The sequence below is a fragment of the Chiloscyllium plagiosum genome, chromosome 36 (genome assembly GCF_004010195.1).
Source record: "Chiloscyllium plagiosum isolate BGI_BamShark_2017 chromosome 36, ASM401019v2, whole genome shotgun sequence".
Taxonomy (NCBI): Eukaryota; Metazoa; Chordata; class Chondrichthyes; order Orectolobiformes; family Hemiscylliidae; genus Chiloscyllium; species Chiloscyllium plagiosum.
The window spans coordinates 20,008,539-20,027,453 of record NC_057745.1 but is presented as its reverse complement, the minus strand read 5'-3'; the positions used below and the strand labels follow the sequence as shown (position 1 = coordinate 20,027,453).

General features: G+C 39.5%; 1 protein-coding gene across 4 annotated transcripts in view; it reads right to left on the bottom strand.

Annotated features, from left to right (window-relative positions):
• nedd4a (NEDD4 E3 ubiquitin protein ligase a) overlaps positions 1–18,915 on the bottom strand; it is a 149,975-nt gene that overhangs the window by 19,257 nt on the left and 111,803 nt on the right. For 2 of the 4 annotated variants that reach the window (XM_043677486.1, XM_043677484.1), the window contains 13 exons: positions 17,906–18,008; positions 16,382–16,539; positions 14,755–14,881; positions 14,439–14,627; positions 13,913–13,975; positions 11,520–11,639; positions 8,540–8,746; positions 7,138–7,215; positions 6,893–6,947; positions 6,680–6,738; positions 4,789–4,854; positions 2,241–2,470; positions 1,808–1,929 (listed from right to left, as the gene is read on the bottom strand). In XM_043677486.1, the coding sequence (XP_043533421.1) occupies positions 1,808–1,929; positions 2,241–2,470; positions 4,789–4,854; positions 6,680–6,738; positions 6,893–6,947; positions 7,138–7,215; positions 8,540–8,746; positions 11,520–11,639; positions 13,913–13,975; positions 14,439–14,627; positions 14,755–14,881; positions 16,382–16,539; positions 17,906–18,008 (1,577 nt within the window). The remainder of the gene's footprint in view (positions 1–1,807; positions 1,930–2,240; positions 2,471–4,788; positions 4,855–6,679; positions 6,739–6,892; positions 6,948–7,137; positions 7,216–8,539; positions 8,747–11,519; positions 11,640–13,912; positions 13,976–14,438; positions 14,628–14,754; positions 14,882–16,381; positions 16,540–17,905; positions 18,009–18,915) is intronic. The other 2 variants (XM_043677487.1, XM_043677485.1) reach the window with 1 other exon arrangement.

Here is an 18,915-nt window from a genome sequence, read left to right as displayed (position 1 = left end):
GGAGCCACAGGAGATGGGAGAGATATTACACAAGTATTTTGCATCAGTGTTTACTGTGGAAAAGGACATGGAAGATATAGAATGTAGCGAAATAGATGGTGACATCTTGAAAAGTGTCCATATTACAAAGGAGGAAGTGCTTGACGTCTTGAAACGCATGAAAGTGGATAAATCCCCAGCACCTGATCAGCTCTGTGGGAAGCTAGGCAAGTGATTGCTGGGCCTCTTGCTGAGATATTTGTATCATTGATAGTCACAGGTGAGATGCCGGAAGAATGGAGGTTGGTTAATGTGGTGCCACTGTTTAAGAAGGGTGGTAAGGACAAGCCAAGGGAGCCTGACATCAGTGGTGGGCAAGTTGTAGGATGTACATATATTTGGAAAGGCAAGGACTGATTAGGGTTAGTCAACATGGCTTTGTATGTGGGAAATCATGTCTCACAAACTTGATTGAGTTTTTTGAAGTAACAAAGAGCATTGATGAAGACAGAGTGGTGGACATGATCTAGGTGGATTTCAGTAAGACGTTCGACAAGGTTCCCCATGGGAGACTGGTTAGCAAGGTTAGATCTCATGGAATACAGGGAGAACTCGCCATTTGGATACAGAACTGGCTCAAAGGTAGAAGACAGAGGGTGGTGATGGAGGGTTGTTTATCAGATTGGAGGCCTGTGACCAGTGGAGTGGTCACAAGGTTCAGTGCTGGGTCCACTACTTTTAGTCATTTATATAAATGATTTGGATGTGAGCATAACAGGTATAGTTCGTAAGTTTGCAGATGACACCAAAATTGGAGGTATAGTGGGCAGTGAAGGTTACCTCAAATTACAACGGGATTTTGCTCAGATGGGCCAATGGGTGGCAGGTGGAGTTTAATTTAGGTGAATGTGAAGTGCTGCATTTTGGGAAAGCAAATCTTAGCAGAACTTATACACTTAATGATAAGGTCTTAGAGAGTGTTGCTGAACAGAGAGACCTTGGAGTGCAGGTTCATAGCTCCTTGAAAGTGAGTCGCAGGTAGATAGGATAGTGAAGGTGGCATTTGGTATGCTTTCCTTTATTGGTCAGAGTATGGAGTACATGACTTGGGAGGTCATGTTATGGCTATACAGGATATTAGTTAGGCCACTATTGGATATTGCGTGCAATTCTGGTCTCCATCCTATTGGAAGGAAGGATGTTGTGAAACTTGAAAGGGTTCAGAAAAGATTTATAAGGATGTCGCCAGGGAAGGAAGAGGTTGAATAGGCTGGGAGCTGTTTTCCCAGAGCGTCGGAGGCTGAGGGGTGATCTCATTGAGGTTTATAAAATCATGAGGGGCATGGATAGGATAAATAGATAAGGAGTTTCCCTGGGGTGGTGGAGTCCAGAACTAGAGGGCACAGATTTAGGGTGAGAGGGGAAAGATATAAGAGACCTAAGGGGTAACTTTTTCAAGCAGAGGGTGGTACGTGTATGGAATGTGCTGCCAGAGGACATGGTGGAGGCTGGTACAATTACAGCATTTAAAAAGCATCTGGATGGGTATATGAATAGGAAGGGTGAGGAGGGATATGGGGTAGGTGCTGGCAGGTAGGACTAGATTGGGTCTGGATATCCAGTTGGCATGGACGAGTTGGACCGAAGGGTCTGTTTCTGTGCTGTACATCTGAGACCCTATGGATGCCAGCACCAGCAAACCACGCTGACTGAAATATTTAGAATAAGTTTTCTGTCCTATTTATAAAGCACACAATTTCTAAAAGAACATTCCCCAGGCACCAATAATTGCACAAGTCTGTACTATCAATGCAATCTATGTACCTACCATCTAATAATTTTCCATGGTAAACGGCCATTCCAGCTACACGGCCTATGAACTTGAAGTAAGATAAATGCTCCTCATTGCAAAGTCCAGAGTTTGGATTTATCTGTAAGGTGTAATTGTCCCTAAAGGAAAGAGGACATTGGATTGGGTTAGGTGATTAGAGTACTGTAACCTCACAGGTTATAATAATAATGGAAAAGCATAGAATCTAATCAAAAATCGTATTGAAGGAAGATTTGCATTAACACTGAACCTTTACAAATAGCATTGGTTTCGGCAATCATCTTCGTTAGCTCTACATTAACTGTTTCATTGTGAGACTACAAACCTCATTATATACTGAAGAGACAATGCAATTATGCAACGAGATATTCATAAGGAAGTGCTCAAAATTCCAGTACTTTAAAGTTAAGGGTTTCTGACAAATACTTACGTGGCAGAATATTCAAACAATCCATAATAAGGATTGAACATCTCCTTAGAGAGGAGAAAAAACCATTCCCTGGCAACACCACCATAATCCAATCCTTTTTCAGAATCAAACTCAATCCACAGTCTGGCTTTAAGGAATTCCACTCTCTTCACAGACATTATTTTTCTGTAGGAATCTTCTAAGATTGCATTACGACGTAGCTTCATTTCAAATCGATTTGGACCATCTGACTGCAAAAGAAACACCATTCAGGGTGAGGGGCTTATTAACGGATTCAATGATGGTCTGATTTTGTAGATACACGTACTGCCAGAAAATTGAATTTCTGTAATATATGAAACTTTAAATTTAAAAATGTGCACTCTACATTCAAATAATGCCATTTATGCCACTCCGTTTATCTCATTACAATTTGTACCAAAGTTTAATTATTGAAATACAGGCACCAATTTTTGCAGTTAATTTGTGAGCAGCAACAACCCACAAACAAGTAACTAGGTATTTTCTTTCAACGATCTTGTTTTAATAAGTAGTATTGATTAGAACACAATAATGGATTTACAGTTGCTCAAACAGGTAAATGGGGACTCGCTTTAAAGTCTCACCCAACAAAGGCATGTGGAGCCATTCTATATAAAGTTTGTGCGAAGATTTGTAGCTCGGGTGCTCGTTGTTGTGGTTCTGTTCGCCGAGCTAGAAGTTTTTGTTGCAAACGTTTCGTCCCCTGGCTAGGCGACATCATCAGTGCTTGGGAGACTCCTGCGAAGCGCTTCTTTGATGTTTCCTCCGGTGTTTATAGTGGTCTGTCCCTGCCGCTTCCGGTTGTCAGTATAGATTCTGCCATTCTATAGTGCAGGTCTATCTACTGTCTTTTACACATGTATAACATGAACAGCAGAAGAATACCTGGACAGCGTAGTCAAGAAGAACGGGTACCCAATAAACACAGTCTGCCTATTATAGAGTCACAGAGATGTACAGCGTGGAAACAGACCCCTCGATCCAACCCGTCCATGCCAACAAACCCAAACAAGTAGACACAACATGCCCAGAAACTCTAACCACACGACTGTACATCAAAGGCATCTCAGAGATGACTACCAGACTACTCCAACCTCCTTGGCACTATGGTAGCTCACAAACCTACCAACACACTGATACAGCTACTGATGAACCTTAAGGACCCTATACCAACAACCAGTAAAACGAATGTCATTTACAAAATACCATGCAAGGACTGTAACAAACACTAGATTGGTTAGACAGGCAGAAAACTAGCCACCAGGATACACAAACACCAACTAGCCACCAAAAGACATGACCCACTATCACTAGAATCCTTACACACAGACGAAGGAGGACATCACTTCGACTGGGACAACATCCATCCTAGGACACGCTAAACAGAGACACGCATGGGAATTCCTAGAGGCCTGACATTCAAACTGGAACTCCATCAATAAACACCTTAATGTGAACCCCATTTATTAACCTCTGAGAAAAAGAACCGGAAATGATATCACCTTAAGAAAGCAAGACAAAAGCTTTGTAAAGACCAATTCAGTTTAAAATAAAACTCTCCTCTGTGATTTTTAAAAACAATCTCTTCAGTGGTTATAAATAATCTCTTTTCTACATGTATAATTTTATACAAAAAAAAAGTGCCACCCATGGATCGGTCGCTCAGTGGTTAGCACTGCTGCCTCACAGCACCAGGGTTCCCAGATTCAATTCCAGCCTCAGGCGACTGTCTATGTGGAGTATGCACATCCTACCTGTGTCTGCATGGGTTTCGTCCGGGTGCTCCAGTTTCCTCCCACAGTCCAAAGATGTGCAGGTTAGGTGAATTGACCGTGCTAAATTGCCCATAGTGTTAGGTGCATTAGTCAGAGGGAAATGAGTCTGGGTGGGTTACTCTTCAGAGAGTCAGTGTGGACTTGTTGGGCCAAAGGGCCTGTTTCCACACTGTAGGGAATCTAATCTAATCTAATGTATAGGCCTCTCAAAAAGTTCTGTTAACGGAATTCAGTTTGAAAAAAAAAAGTTTTTTTTTCACTTTTTCTCTATAAAAGAACTAAACATGAATCAAAATAAAAATGTTATATTACCGAAATGTAACAATTGTAAGAAATATAGAGGTAAATCTAGAAATAAGCCTGAATCTCAGAAGCAACTGCAAGATCCACGCTACTCTCACTCCACCATTCTTTCTTTTGTAGTGCATGAGTGAATCACATGGATGTCTACATCAATTGATGGTGGTCACATGGTTGCCATAAGATTAGTTTTCCATTCCAAACCTCCTCTTTTTACCTAATTCAAATTTCACCATGTATCATGAACATAGTCAGAAGCTCTGGAAGTTTAAAGACATTACGACTAAGCTACTGGCTTTTAATAAAAATAATAAACCTCTTGATAGTGACTCCCTAACATTCCAGCCTTCATGGGTAGGAGCAGGAAAGCACAGATATTTCTAAAGTATTTCTGTATTCTTTGCCAGCATCAATGAAAATGAAATATCTGAAGCTACATAGAAAATACTCACAGGCTTCCTCAGCTTTTTCCTGAAATAATCATACTTCTGTTTGTAATCTCTTGAGTAAGGCACAGCCTAGAAAACAGGATCAAATCCAGCATGTTACAGACTTGTGGATAAACATTTAAATCAGTGTCAACTGAATTTAACTGTCTATTGATTTACATGAACTAAAAATAGGTTACCTCTATTCAAGAAAGGAAGGAGACAGAAAGTAGGTAACTACAGAACTGTCAGGCCAACTGCTGTCACAGGAAAAAGGCTAGCATCTATTATTAAGGAGATTATAGCATGGCACCTAATATCTTAATAAAACTGGGCAGAGTCAACATGTTTTTTTGTAAGGGAAATCATGTTTGACTAATTTATTAGAGTTCTTTAATGAATAAAACAAAGTTTGTCGATATAATGTAAATTGATTCCAAAAAGCATTTGATAATGTTGCACATTCAAGATTACTCCAGAAGACCTCATGGTTTAGAATGCAACATTCTGTCATACATTGAGGATTGATTGACAACAGCGGATGATAGGAATAAATGGGTAATTTTCAGGTTGTATATATAAATAAAATGACTTAGATGGATGTACAGTTGCTAAATTGAATGATTCAGTCTACTTTTCAAGGATGAGAGGATGCAAAGAGTCTACTGTGGGATGTAGATAGCTTAAGGGAGAGTGGGAGAAAAAATTGTCAGATTGGTATGTAATATTGAAAAATGTGAAATAGTCCACCTTAGCAGGAAGAATAGAAAAGCAGTATATTATTTAAATGTACAAAGACTGCATAACTCTGATGTACAGAGAGCTCTGACATCCTAGTACATGTACGACAAAATGTTAGTACACAGATGTAGCATATGGTTAGCAAGACAAATGGAATGTTGTTTAAGCAGTGTCTGCTGACAACCACAACTGTGCACGTGGCTAATCTGAAAGTGCGCAGATACATGATTCCAAACCCACTACATCATTGTAGAAAATCATATAGACATTAAACACAAACACTACCCTGCATATGCACAGTGAAGAAAACAATTTTGAAACAAGCTTCAACAGGGGGACTGAGGACATGGGGCCAGAGGAAGGTACATGTTGGGGAGTGAAGACTTGGCGGGGGCATCTCCCACTTCTGCGCAAATTGAAGTGATGCACAGTGCACATGCGATGGTGCCAGCAAATGCAGCCTATTGGTCATTGAGAGGGGAATAGAATAAAAATGTTGGGCGGTTTTTCTACAACTGTAGTGTACTGATGGAATTGCATCTTCAGTACTGCATGCAGATTTGGTCTTCTTTCACTTGAGAAAGGGTGTTACTGCAATTGAAGTTCAGGGAAGATTCCTGCAATGTTGGGATGGTGGGGGGAGGGGGGTTATCTTGGCTCAGGAAATGTTGGACCTGTAACCACTGAAGTTTAAAAGAATGAATAGTGAACTTAATGGAACATAAAAGATCACCAGGTGATTTGGCAGGATGAGAGGATGTAGGGAAAACTAGAACTCAGGGACACAGTTTAAAAATGAGTCCACTTAAAGCGAAGTTTCAGGTTTTATTTTCTCTCTAAGAGGCCATTAGTTTGCAAAATTCTTTGCCTAGAGATCTGTGGAGGTAGGGTCATCATGTTATTTAGGCTCAGTTACGTATTTATTGATTTACAAATCAGTTAAAGAACAAAAGGATTGGACAGGAAGATGAAGTTGAGGTCACAATCAGATCATCCTTGATCTTATCAAACGGCAGAGCAGGTTCAAGAGGCCAAATACCTCCTCCCACTCCTAATTTGCATGTTCATAATTAGGTGGCCTAGAAATACAGGTACCTGCAAATTCCAATGCAGAGGAGTTTACATATTGAAATATAATGTAAAATTCTAAATTCATATATTTTGTTTTACATACAGGTCCAGTGATGGCTACATTCTGTAAACGAGGATCCTCCCACTGGGTAACTTTAGAATCTGTAAGAAACAATTTTAAATTTAATTTCCCTTTACTCATGTGACTAAAACTTCATAGATTGAAAACAACGGTCAGTTTAAAATATTCAGATTTAAAACTGGTACTACTTTAAGAACAATAATATTTCAGAACCGTAATAAATGTCATACTCACTATGGTCGATGTAGAAAATTCTACCGTCTGAGTGAATTCTCTCCTCCCAGCCAGGCTGTAGTAAAACATAATTTTTAAAATGTGAATTACAGGAAAAGTTCATCAAATGAAACAGAATATTAATAGTGATAATTATCCTTTATATTTCTGAAATTGTTTGATCTTTTTAAAAAGAAATAAAGATGAATGTGTAAATCAGGGGAGAATGAGGGACAGCAACAGAGTAAAAGGACTAGTTGACTTACAGGAAGTGGCCCAAGGTCTGAAGGATCTAAAGATGGCCGATGCCTCATATGAACTGGAATTTTTAATCTTGGGTCCTCCTGGTTACAAATGTGAAGGAGAAAAGTTAATTAACAAGAAATAAATATTCCACTGAATTAGCCAATATAGGAAAAAGCTAATTCATTCTGCGTGTAATGAATGCTATTAAATCAATGTAAAGAATTCTTTTTTTTTAAAACCTACTATCATGCAAATCTTTAATTAATGGATACTTGCTAGATTAACAGTGGGTGTCAGTCAAACTCATACATACTGCTGCACTTCAAAAAGAACGATTGAAGTGAAGGAACAAATTAATTGCAGATGCTGGAATCTGTACTGAAAACAAAAATTGCTGGAGATCACAGAGAGTCAGGCAACATCCATGGAGAGAAAGCAAGCTAACGTTTTGAGTCCAGTCCACATCAGCTCTGATAAAGAGTCATTTAAACATGGACTGCTTCAGTATCTGAGAAGTAGCAAATGGTGCTGAACATTGTGTAATCATTAGCAAACATTCCGACTTCTGATCTTGTGTTGGAGAGGAGGTCATTGATGAAACAGCTGAAGATGGTTGGGCCTAGTACACCACCCTGAGGAACTCCTACAGAGATATCCTGGAGCTAACATGAGTGACCTCAAATAACCTAGACCAACATTCTATGTGTCAGGTATAACACCAACCAGCAGAGAGTTTGCCCCTGATTCCTTGTTTGTTTGGACTCCTTGATGCCACACTGGGTCGAATGCAACCTTGACGTCAAGGACTGTCATTCTCACATTCATCTCTGGAATTCAGCTCCTTTGTCCATGCTTGAACAAAGGCTGTAATGAGGTCAGGAGCGGAGTGGCCTTGGTGGATCCCAAACTGGGAGTCAATGAGCAGGCTATTGTTGAGCAGGTGCTGCTTGACAGCATTGTTGATAACACCTTCCCTCTTTTTACTGATGATCAAGAATAGATTGACGGGGCAGTAATTAGCCGGGTCAGATTTGTCCTGTTATTTGTGTACAGGGTGTACCTGGGCAATTTTCCACATGGTTGGGTGGATGTGTTGCAACTGTCAGCTGATCTCAGCCAACGCAGTAGTTGGGAAGCTATAAATTTATCTCAGTTGCCTCAACTTGTCCATCTACTCAAGTTGTAGAAACAAGAATTGAAGTTTGTGATAACACCTATCCTGACTTGGAACACATTAATAAAATACCATATCTTTATTGAATTCAATACAATTAAAATTATTCAAAACAATTGATTTCAATGTACTAGAATATGCACATTAATACTCATTACCAATAATGCTCATCACCTTAGCAGAAAAGAATTACTAATCGGCCTTTACCCAAAGCAACCAGCATGGAGTTAGGGATGGGTTGAACTTACCCATGTTGTCGTTTTGGTGTTGTGATCAATGAAGAAATGTCTACCATTGCTTGCATGTCGGACTTCCCAGCCTGGGGGGAGAAAGCCCAAATCATATTTCCTTTGTTGGCCTGGGGAATTTTGTGGAGAATCTTGAGGAGATGCTGTCGGAGGAAGATACGCTGTGGGACTCCGACAGGGTTTTGGTTGTACTGCCTCACTAGTGGTCTGTGCCCAAAAATAAAATAGCCATATATAAATAATTCCCATTCATAAAATATTAATATGGAATTGTAACAACTTATTTCAATATAAACCACTGAATTATTTTGTAATATAGAAAAGTAAAATGCACAAAGGAAAAGGAAGAGTTACTCAGGCACTTATGCAAAAGAAGTGGATTGATGGAAGTGAAATGTCTCAAAGCTTTGTAACCCTTATATCTGTATTGATCATTTTCAACACTTGTCTGGAGAACATTTACCAGGTCTTTAATAAAAATCCAGAATATAAGACAGGAAAACAATACTCAGGCACAACAGTAACCATAACTAAGGAGGACTAGATCACAGACATAATGCGCTACTAATACAAGGTTAATGCGATTGTTGTGTTTTGGGACTGTGCCTTTAATTTAGGTAAGATGGTGGAATGAAGGAAATCATTGGTCGTTAAGATCAAAAGGGGCTCAGGTTATTTTGCCGGATAATCAGACCTGTAAACAAAGACCACGCAGCTGTGTTGATGGCAGGTCGACTACTGGTCATCAGGTCAAGTTTTGTAAAGGGTTATACTTTATAATGTTTATTCAGTTCCAAGATAGGATGGAATTGGAGGTGGTCAAGAGGATATCTAATTAGCAGCTCTACCGGATGCAACCCCATTTGATTCACATAACAATGGAGATATGTTTTTAGATTGTAGCATTATGCTGTACGTTTTTCTAACGATCTCCCTGATGGTTCCTGTTGGAAACTCGTGCTCTGATTGAGATGACCAAGATCATGGAGTTTTAAATGAAGCTGCAAGGTTCACCTAGCTTTGGCTACAGGGAAGGGTTCCCAGCAAAACATAAAGTGGAAATCTTGCCATAGAAATAGAGTTACCTCATTGAAAATGGAAAAGAGTTAAGAATCACTTTGGACTCTCTCCAGGAGAACAAAGTGCTCACACTAAGAGATGTATAGCCATGGTGCAGGGATGATCTTTCGATCTTTCAGAATGTTACATGAGGCAATCTTTTCTGTAGATTAAGTAACCACTGCCGATTGAAACAACATTTAGTCAAGGTTTCCATTAGATTGCTTGTTACCCAGAAGTCTTAAAACTTGAAATCTTGTTCTGCAATTCATTTAAAGTGGTCCCTGGGAATTTGAATATAAGGAAGTATTGTTGATCTCTTTAAAGATTATAACAAACCTCAGAAGTAATGAAGGAAAATAAAGTAATTCATATAAAAAGGGAATGGATTGAGAAACAAACAAGATTAGTGAGGCCAAGGTGGGTGAGGAAAGGAGTGCAAGATTCAGCATGCGTGTAATGTTCTACCATGGTCTGACATTCGGTGCACATACAGCTGCAGTACACAACTACATAAATCAAAGTGGAATGAAAGAGAAGTGGTCCATTAGAACTGGCATTTTAGAACAATTTATTACACAAGTTTTTATAATAAGTGAAACCTTAACGCAGACCTCGATAAAATGCACCATGTTTACAGTCAATGTAAATGTACCAAAACACTTTTGCAAGTCTTGTCTGATCAGTAGGTCAAGTCCTTGTTGGCAATCATTTGCATGGAACAGCATAGTAGCTCTTTCTTTGGACCAATGACCCAAAGGTTACAAGTTCAATTCTTTTCCCTCCAAGTTGTGAATTTGAATTCAATTAATCTATGGCATAGCATTAGAGAAACAAACCTGGTCTGCATGGGATTCAAGTCGGCACACCTAGTTGTCTCATGCTGCCCCTGAAATGGCTTAATAAGTTTTTACAGTCATTTTCAAACATCAGTCCACCACTGTGTGTTCAAGACAATGGGCAAGAAATGTGACCTTTTCAAAATCAGCCTCTTCCTAGGAATGAACATTTAGAGCCATTTCCTGATTATTAAAACCACGTACTTTGTGGTGATATGACCAAAACCTAATGTATCATTTAAAAACAATACCTTTTGTCTCTTATTCAATGAAACAGTTCCATATTCTTTATAGCCTCTTCTCCAAAATTGTGAGCAATGCACGTGCTTGAATATATGATAGGGGTTTGAAGAACAGACAGTTCTAACCGAGCTCTCTTCCAATTGATTACATGACAACATCACTCAGGATGCAATGAAAAATAGTCCACATCACGAGCCCAGTAATTCTGACAGGAGAACAGCAAATCTGAATCTCAGTTTCACAAATTCTTGGCTGGATCATTTTCACAGAAAAAAAATAGAATGGCAAAACAATCAATCTATTATTTCTGGTTGCACTAGGGGAAAGGGGCAGCAGTAGAGAAAGAGGAGATGGCTGGAGGGAGGCAAGGAATTTTGGAAGCTAAACCCTAAAACCAGGATACAGCATCTGATTAAAGGACTGTACTGACAGCAATAATAATAAAGATTGTGACTCAGATTGGGATACTTGCTGACGGGATGTGCAAACATTAAATGTCAAAATAGCTGCTACTGTTTCAAATTTACTAACAGAAAGCCAATATTTTTATTCAGCTAACAACTGATCTATCATTTAGCAAACAGAATATGTAATCATCATGACTGCCAAGCTTTCTTAACTGCATCATCTTAATAAAATGACGACTACGTTGGCCCCTCAGGAGTATAAAACATTCACATAAGGGCTGTTATGGTATAATGGTCTTGCTCCTATCTGAGCCTGGAGACCACCGATTTCAAGTCCACCCGCTCTAGTGGTGTGTAATGATATTCCTGAATCGGTTGACTATAAAATACCTAAAACATTCACATACACTAAATATCCATCATACAACTTGCCTGCATAACAGGTCGCGTCCAACTGGTGGTTCGGTTATTGTGGTTGACATAATAAGCTCTTCCCTTGTCATCCTTCTTTAGTTCCCAGCCAGGAGGCAATCCTGTTGAAGTGGGTAAAATCTAATGTGGGCAAAAGACAAAGTTACCATTGTAAACAAAGCCCAACAACACAAAGGAATCACCAAGTGGTAAGAAGTTTGATTTGCTTTTATGCTTTAATAGATCAGGACTTCACCTGATGAGGAAGCAGCGCTCTGAAACCTTGTGATTCCAAATAAACCCTGTTGGACAATAACCTGGTGTCATCTGACTTCTGATTTTAAAAGATTAAGATTCTGTTTGTGAACAGGATTCATTTTACAAAGAATTCAATTGGGTTTCTAAATGTGAACATCAACAATAAAGCTTCATAAGGGAGCTATGTCATAGCTTCTACATGGTACAACGTTGACTTCTTATATGTGAAGAACCCCATGAAGGACATTGGGAAGTTTTACAATGTTATGGCACCAGATAAAATCAAGTTGCTTTAAACCAACTTTATATGTGATTTTTGAGGAGATTTGTAGCTCAAGTTGAAGTTCTAGATGTAGGTTTGCTTGCTGAGCTGGAAGGTTCATTTTCAGATGTTTTGTCACCATACTAGGTAACATGTTCACTGAGCCTTCAGATGAAGCACTGGTGATGTAGCCCACATTCTATTTATGTGTTTGGGTATTCTTGGGCTGGTGGTGTCATTTCCTGTGCTGACATCATTTCCTATTGTGAGGTCATCTCCTGTTCTTTTTCTCAGAGGGTGGTAAATGGGACCAAGTCAACGTGTTTGTTGACAGAGTTCCGGTTGGAATGCTATGCTTCTAGAAATTCTCGTGCTTGTCTCTGTTTGGCTTGTCCTAGGATGGATGTATTGTCCCAGTCGAAATGTTGTCCTTACTCATCTGTATGTAAGGATACTAGTGAGAGTGACTCATGGTCTTTTTGTGGCCATTCACCAACCCAAAGAAACCCAACCATATAAATTGAAAGTCGGTTACACCACCAGTGCTTCGTCCAGAGGCTCACTGAAGATGTTACCAAGTATGGTGACGAAACATCTGAAAACAAACCTTCCAGCTCAGTGGGCAAACCTACATCTAGAACTTCAACTTGAGAACTTCACTGCATTATATGTTTATACTGTCAAATTCACTGCAGTGCTCATGAGGTAGTCAATGTTTGACTGGAACTTGGCTTGTTCTTTGAAAGCCACTTCTCTACAGCTTCTGTTAAGCTTTTGAGAAAGTTATGTGCATAGATTATGAAAATGTTTTCATTTAAAATGGAGTAGTGTTTTTAAAGTGGACACAGTGTAACAAATAGGAATACTATCTATTAATTGCTTTATGGCCAGGAAACATTAGAATCAAAATTTATATTTCAAGACACCTTTGGACTTCTGACTTGTACCAAGTTCAGCTGTTAAGATGAGTTCAACAAGCTTTACAGTCCTGGAAATTATCCAGTGCCAATAGCTAATTTAAGTGCTGTGAACATCAGTCTTCTGTCTGGATGTATCACGACCTGGTATGGCAACTGTACCATTCAAGATCGGAGACAGTTACAAAGAGTGGTGAACTCAGCCCGGACAATCACAAAGGCCAATCTCTCATCTAAAAATTCCATCTACCAGGCCCTATGTCAAGGAAAGACCGCCAGCATTATTAAAGATCCATCCCACCTTGGCAATGTTTTTCCACAACCTCGATCATCGGGAAGGAGGTACAGAAGCCTGAATACATGCACCAGCCGGTTTCAAACAGTTTCTATCCTACGGTTGTTAGAATACTGAATGGACTCACAAACTCTTAACATTTGCCTGTACATGTGTTTTTGTATTTGCTGCTGTTTACCTATTATTTACTTATCTATGCTACTTAACTATGTCATTGCTCACAAGACAAAGCTTTTCACTGTGCCTTGGTACACATGACATTAAATTAAATTTAATTCATTGAGAATGGTAACTAGTGCTTACCACAAATCTGACTATTTTTCTGCTAATACTGAAGGAAATTAAAGAGATGGAATCATGGGTAAGTCTTGTCCAAATAATATTGACAATGCTAATCAGTGGCATTTGTCTACATTACTGCAACTTTAGTGAATAGAATTTAATTTGAAACGTAGTGAAACCATTACTGTTAGAGCAAAAGACAGGAAAAGAAAATGTGGGCAGCATGGCTCTTGAATTCATCAAGAATGATGGCGAGAAACTGATGAGGATGACTCCAGGCAGCACAGTATGCTGAAGGAATCACTCTTTGTTTCTCTTTTCAAGAAAGAGAATATTCAAGTAAATGCTAAGTAGCTGCACATAATAGATATGCTTAAGTAAGAGAAAGGACAAAACTCACAACCGGCAGCACTGGCTGTTCTTCCATAGTAGTTTGTGAACTTCCCCGTCTACTGGAATGACTCTTAAAGTAAAAGAGACTAGATAAATTATCAAAATAATTTGCACAGAGATAGAATATTTTACAAACAACATTAGTCAATGCAACTGAATACTGGAAAGAGAAATAGATGGCAATGTACCAAGCTGGAATGATTTTCCATAGTCAGAAGCCAAAATAATACATTAATACCAAATCATTTTGATTCAATCTACGGTCGGTTCAATATGGAACAATGTTGGAGTATGCTATATATTTACTTCAAAGTTTTAAATATTTTGTTGGCATATACAAACCATACATCAAGACTGGCCTGGCTGAGGACTGCTCAAATCCAACAAGTAGATATGCAGCATTCATTTAATGTGAACTCTAGCTTTGTACAGGAAGACTCTGGGAAGTTTCACACAAGGGATCCAAGCACACAAAGTTTTTAAATTATGGAAAGACTGAAGCCAAACATACAGTTAGCTGACATTCTACTCACTGAGCAGGAGCTGCGACGATCTGTAACTGTGCACCCAGATGCCTGAAAACGCCGACTAAGTTCCTCTGCGAGCTGATTTTGCAAGTCAAAACCTGCATTCTGTCCCGTAGGTGTGTGGGGAGGTGGGGGTGACTGAGGGTTGCAGTTCCCAAACACAGTTTCATCGTCAGTTATAATTTCCCAGCTCTGCTAAAAGCGAAGAATTTTTTGAGATTTTGCATTTTTTAAAAATAACACCAATTTTTCATTTCAGTTCACTTTTAAACCCACCGCTCATCTGCGGATTTTCTTTGAAGTGAAAAGCATTGAAACTCACATCTGGAGAATCTCTGTTGCTTTCAGAAGTTTCTGTTTCTTCTGATATCTGTCTCCGTGTACTATATACACGCTGTGCCTCCAGCTGGATGTTATTTCGACAACGATTTATGTCTGATGCAGTGTCCCTGTAAGGAAATTAGAGATAACTTTTCAAACATCATGATCATATTTCTCGAACAAGTATTGCAAGGACGCATCTCATTGATTAGCAAATCTTTCACAGATTTGGGATTTAATCACTCCCAACAAAATCATAAAATGTGACCTTTCAATTAGAAGTGATACTCGAGTTTCTTGAATCACTAGACAGAGATTCAACATAGGCTGAAAGGTGTCAGTCTGTTGGTTGTAAAGGGTCACAGTAAATGAGTTAAAACATATTGCAAAGTACTCCCTTCAGTGGACAGTGTTGGCAGTTCAGCTGCTTTTATATTGCTGTTTGCGTTGCCAGGTTACTGGCATCTTGCTGCAAGCAGCAAATAGCTGTGTGTTTATTGGGGCCAGCCACTAGGTGGATCCGGCAAAAGACAGCTCTTTGAGAATCTGACAACATCATGTCAGGGCAATAATCGATGAAGTAAACATTGCTCATTAGGCTCTGCTAGCGCCATCAAAGCATTATAACCTCACAGCAACATGGACCCCTGATGGTTCATATTGCAAATGAAATCTCCACTCCAAATCCCATATCTATTATAGACTACAGAATTTTTTTTTAAATCCAGAGCAACAGAATAAAAAAAGGCAACTCAAATATTCTACAATACACGGTAGCTCACTAAGACTTTACAACTCAGTCACCAATATTTTAAAATACTCAACTGACCACCTTCCCTTATTCTAATCAATAGTCTAGTGCATCATGAAAAATGCCATTTTGTTAGTATTTAGCATAAATAAATAAATTTTAATGCATCACCAAGCTTATTCATGCACCAGTGGAGATTCTCCCTCTTCTGAATGTGGCTTCACTAAATCAGTATCTTCCCTCTGGCACGCATTCTAAAAATAGTTCATTCACAGCAATGCAAACTTTTACTATTTTTCCTTCTTATTTCCACTTCATTTGTAAAACTGAGTCATGAGTGGGAGTCAAATGAAAAGTTTATCATGAATTATTAGATGCTATTAGCATTAAACAATAAATATATTTTGCACTTTACATTTCAAGGTCAACAGAAACCAAATGTTACCTTTTCCAAATAGCATTCTTTTAATCATCTCTAAGCTGACCCAGTTTCCATGACAGCACAATGTGCAGGGCAGTTGTCTCACTGTACACGTTCAGTTCTACACCATAGAGACCAATCTAGCAGCTATTTTTGGAAACCGTTAACTTCCTGCAAGTGAAAACAGTGCAATGTCGAAGGGCTGCAAAGCAGGATTACTTCTCAGACTGCACTTCCTTCATTATGGCACTATCAGAGTACCTTGAAGGTCTGAGGTAACCATGAGAAACTGTCCTTCTCAACCTCTCCCCTCACCTGAGGTGTGATGACCCTCAGGTTAAACCACTACAGTTGTCTCTCTCTAATGAGAGCGCAGCCCCATAATCCTCTGGGAGTATGGTGACTTGTTCTCAATGCACCCACCTTCATAAACACAGAAAAGTCCCGTAGACTTACTGAGAACTTGGTCGAATCCACTGCGTTGTTCTGGTTTCGTGGTTGACAAAGTAAGTTCTTCCCAGATTATCCTGCTTCTCTTCCCACCCACTGGGTAATGCTGGGGGAGGTTGGCTATGGACAGTCACACTCTGTTGGTCCAGAAGTTCCCAGCCAGGCTGTAGAAAAAATAAATTTAAATGTGGAAAATGAAGCGTATTGTAACATTTCCAAGTTTTCAAAAAGAAATTCAGTAATTTTTCATTCAGAATACAAATTAAAATTAGTAAATATCTGAGAAATTTAGGATCTATTTGTCTTGTCACATAAGAATGTAGAGTTTACAAGATATAAGAAGTAACATGATCGTAGAATCCCAACAGTGTGGAAGTAGGCCTTTTAGCTCATTGAATCCACACTAACCCACCCAACAGCATCACAGCCAGACACACTCCCTGTCCTACCTCTGTATTCCCCATGGCTAATCCATATAACCTGGACATCCCTGGGCACTTTGGGCAATTTTAGCATGGCCAATCCACCTGATCTATACATCCTTTGGATCATAGGAGGAAACCGGTGTACCTAGAGCAAACCCACGCTGACACAGGGAGAACATGCGAACTCCACACAGACCATTACCAGAGGTTGGAACTAAACCTGTGCCCCTGGCGCCATGAGGCAGCAGTGCTTATCACTGACCCACCATGCCATTCGATCTATAAATAAGAAGCCACTGTTGATTATAATCCTAAAAACTGAAGTATGAAAGAACATAAAGGTTATTTAATTTGTTTGCTTAAGACCAAAGTACATTTAGTCTATTCCTTTGAATACATTCTCCATTTTTACAAGTTAGTGTTTTTTGTGTCCATTTAATGCCCAGTAGAAGGTAGTAAAATAAGTTTCTCTGCACAGCAAGGGTGTTGAGTCATATTGCAGTTGAACTTCAAAAGAATCTCAAATATCAAGAGTCACTCGGGCTTGTTTCTGTATATTTTCCTTGAAGCTATCCTAAGCTTGCAAATACATGAAATGCCTGTTGGTTGAACTAGAAAATCTCGCCTTGTCTTTAGAAAGAAACTAAGACAGAAAATTTAAAATGAATGGGATGACAGGGAATTGGGAAGAAGAGAAGCAAAAGAGAACTTGCAATAAGAACCTTCAATTGTTCTGCTATTCATGTGAGACTTTCACTGCAAAACTTCATTCACAAACAGAAATGCAAAGAGCAACTCTTGAGCCAGTGCATACAGCCGGATGGAAAATGCATTTATTAGAGACAGATGGTTTGCAGTGATGCGCAAGCATAGCAAATGAAACCGTGGCATTCAACAAAATAAACTGGCGACTCCTCCCACCCCAGCAACACTTGCTCACGTTTTTGGGTGTATATGTGTGTTGAAAACACAAAGTAGAAATTAAAAACAACAATTTTAAAATATCGGCAGAAACTTAAATCGCCAGGCAATGCTTTTTTCACAATTCCATCAAAGTTGCCCGTCGGACAAAAATGATCAGCAAAATTCAGTTTGTTACATTTACCTCCAATTCATCAGTTTGCTCTGTGCTATCTTCTTCAGAAGCATTACTTTTTGGCAAATAGGTCATCTTTAATCGAAGGTGTCCTTTAACCCTAGACTTATGACTGCAGGAATTACAGAAAAAGCAGAAATTGATGATAATCAGGCAACTTTGGTCCAAAAACAGACAATTTTCAAATAGAAAGGACACAACAATTCCTGTCGTTCACTATTGTGTTTGTCTTCCAAAAAAAGCATGAGTTTATATAAGATTACTGCTACCACCATGCAGTCACCATAGTAACTCACTCATGAAATTAGCTATGGGAGGCTTCCTGACACCTAAGGGACCAGAACTCAACTGGAAGCTAACAATCAAGAAAGTAAATCAGATAAATGTCAACTTTCAAGTTTCACATTCCAGGTTGTTTAATTCAAGTCAGCTGCCAATTCTTTTAATGGCTTCAGCTGAAGGCTTCTCCTGACCCAGTGACGAGGTGGTTTCCGGTGGTCTGGAGTGGCCGTCTTTTCCCGCCTTGATGGTTCTTGGCCCAGTGAGGCAGTCTCCTGGCGTGGCGGAATCTTCCCCATTTGGAGGTCTTCGCCATGAGCTCCCGGGTGTTCTGGCAGCCCAGTGGCGGTCTCGTCCAGGAGTGGCGGTCTCGTCCAGGAGTGGAGGTCTTAGCCTGGCATGGCAGTTTTCTTTGGTGGAGGCTTTAGCCCAGTTTTCCAGTGGCCTGGCATGGTGCTTTCGTCCTGGTGGAGTGTTCTCGTCAGGGAATGACGGTCTCACCCCGGCTGCATGTTCCGATTATCCCATCATTTCTTAAATCGGCTTCCTCCTAGGAGCTGTTAAATGAACTGTGATGACCTTTTGTCTGAATTTTAATTTTTTATTATTATTACTTCTGTCATTAATATAGGTGCTATGGGTGGGGCAACGTATAAAACTTTGCATTGTATTTTTCATGTAAAAGTACACATGACAATAAGTTTCTATATAATTCAACATTTCAAACACGAAACTTTGCT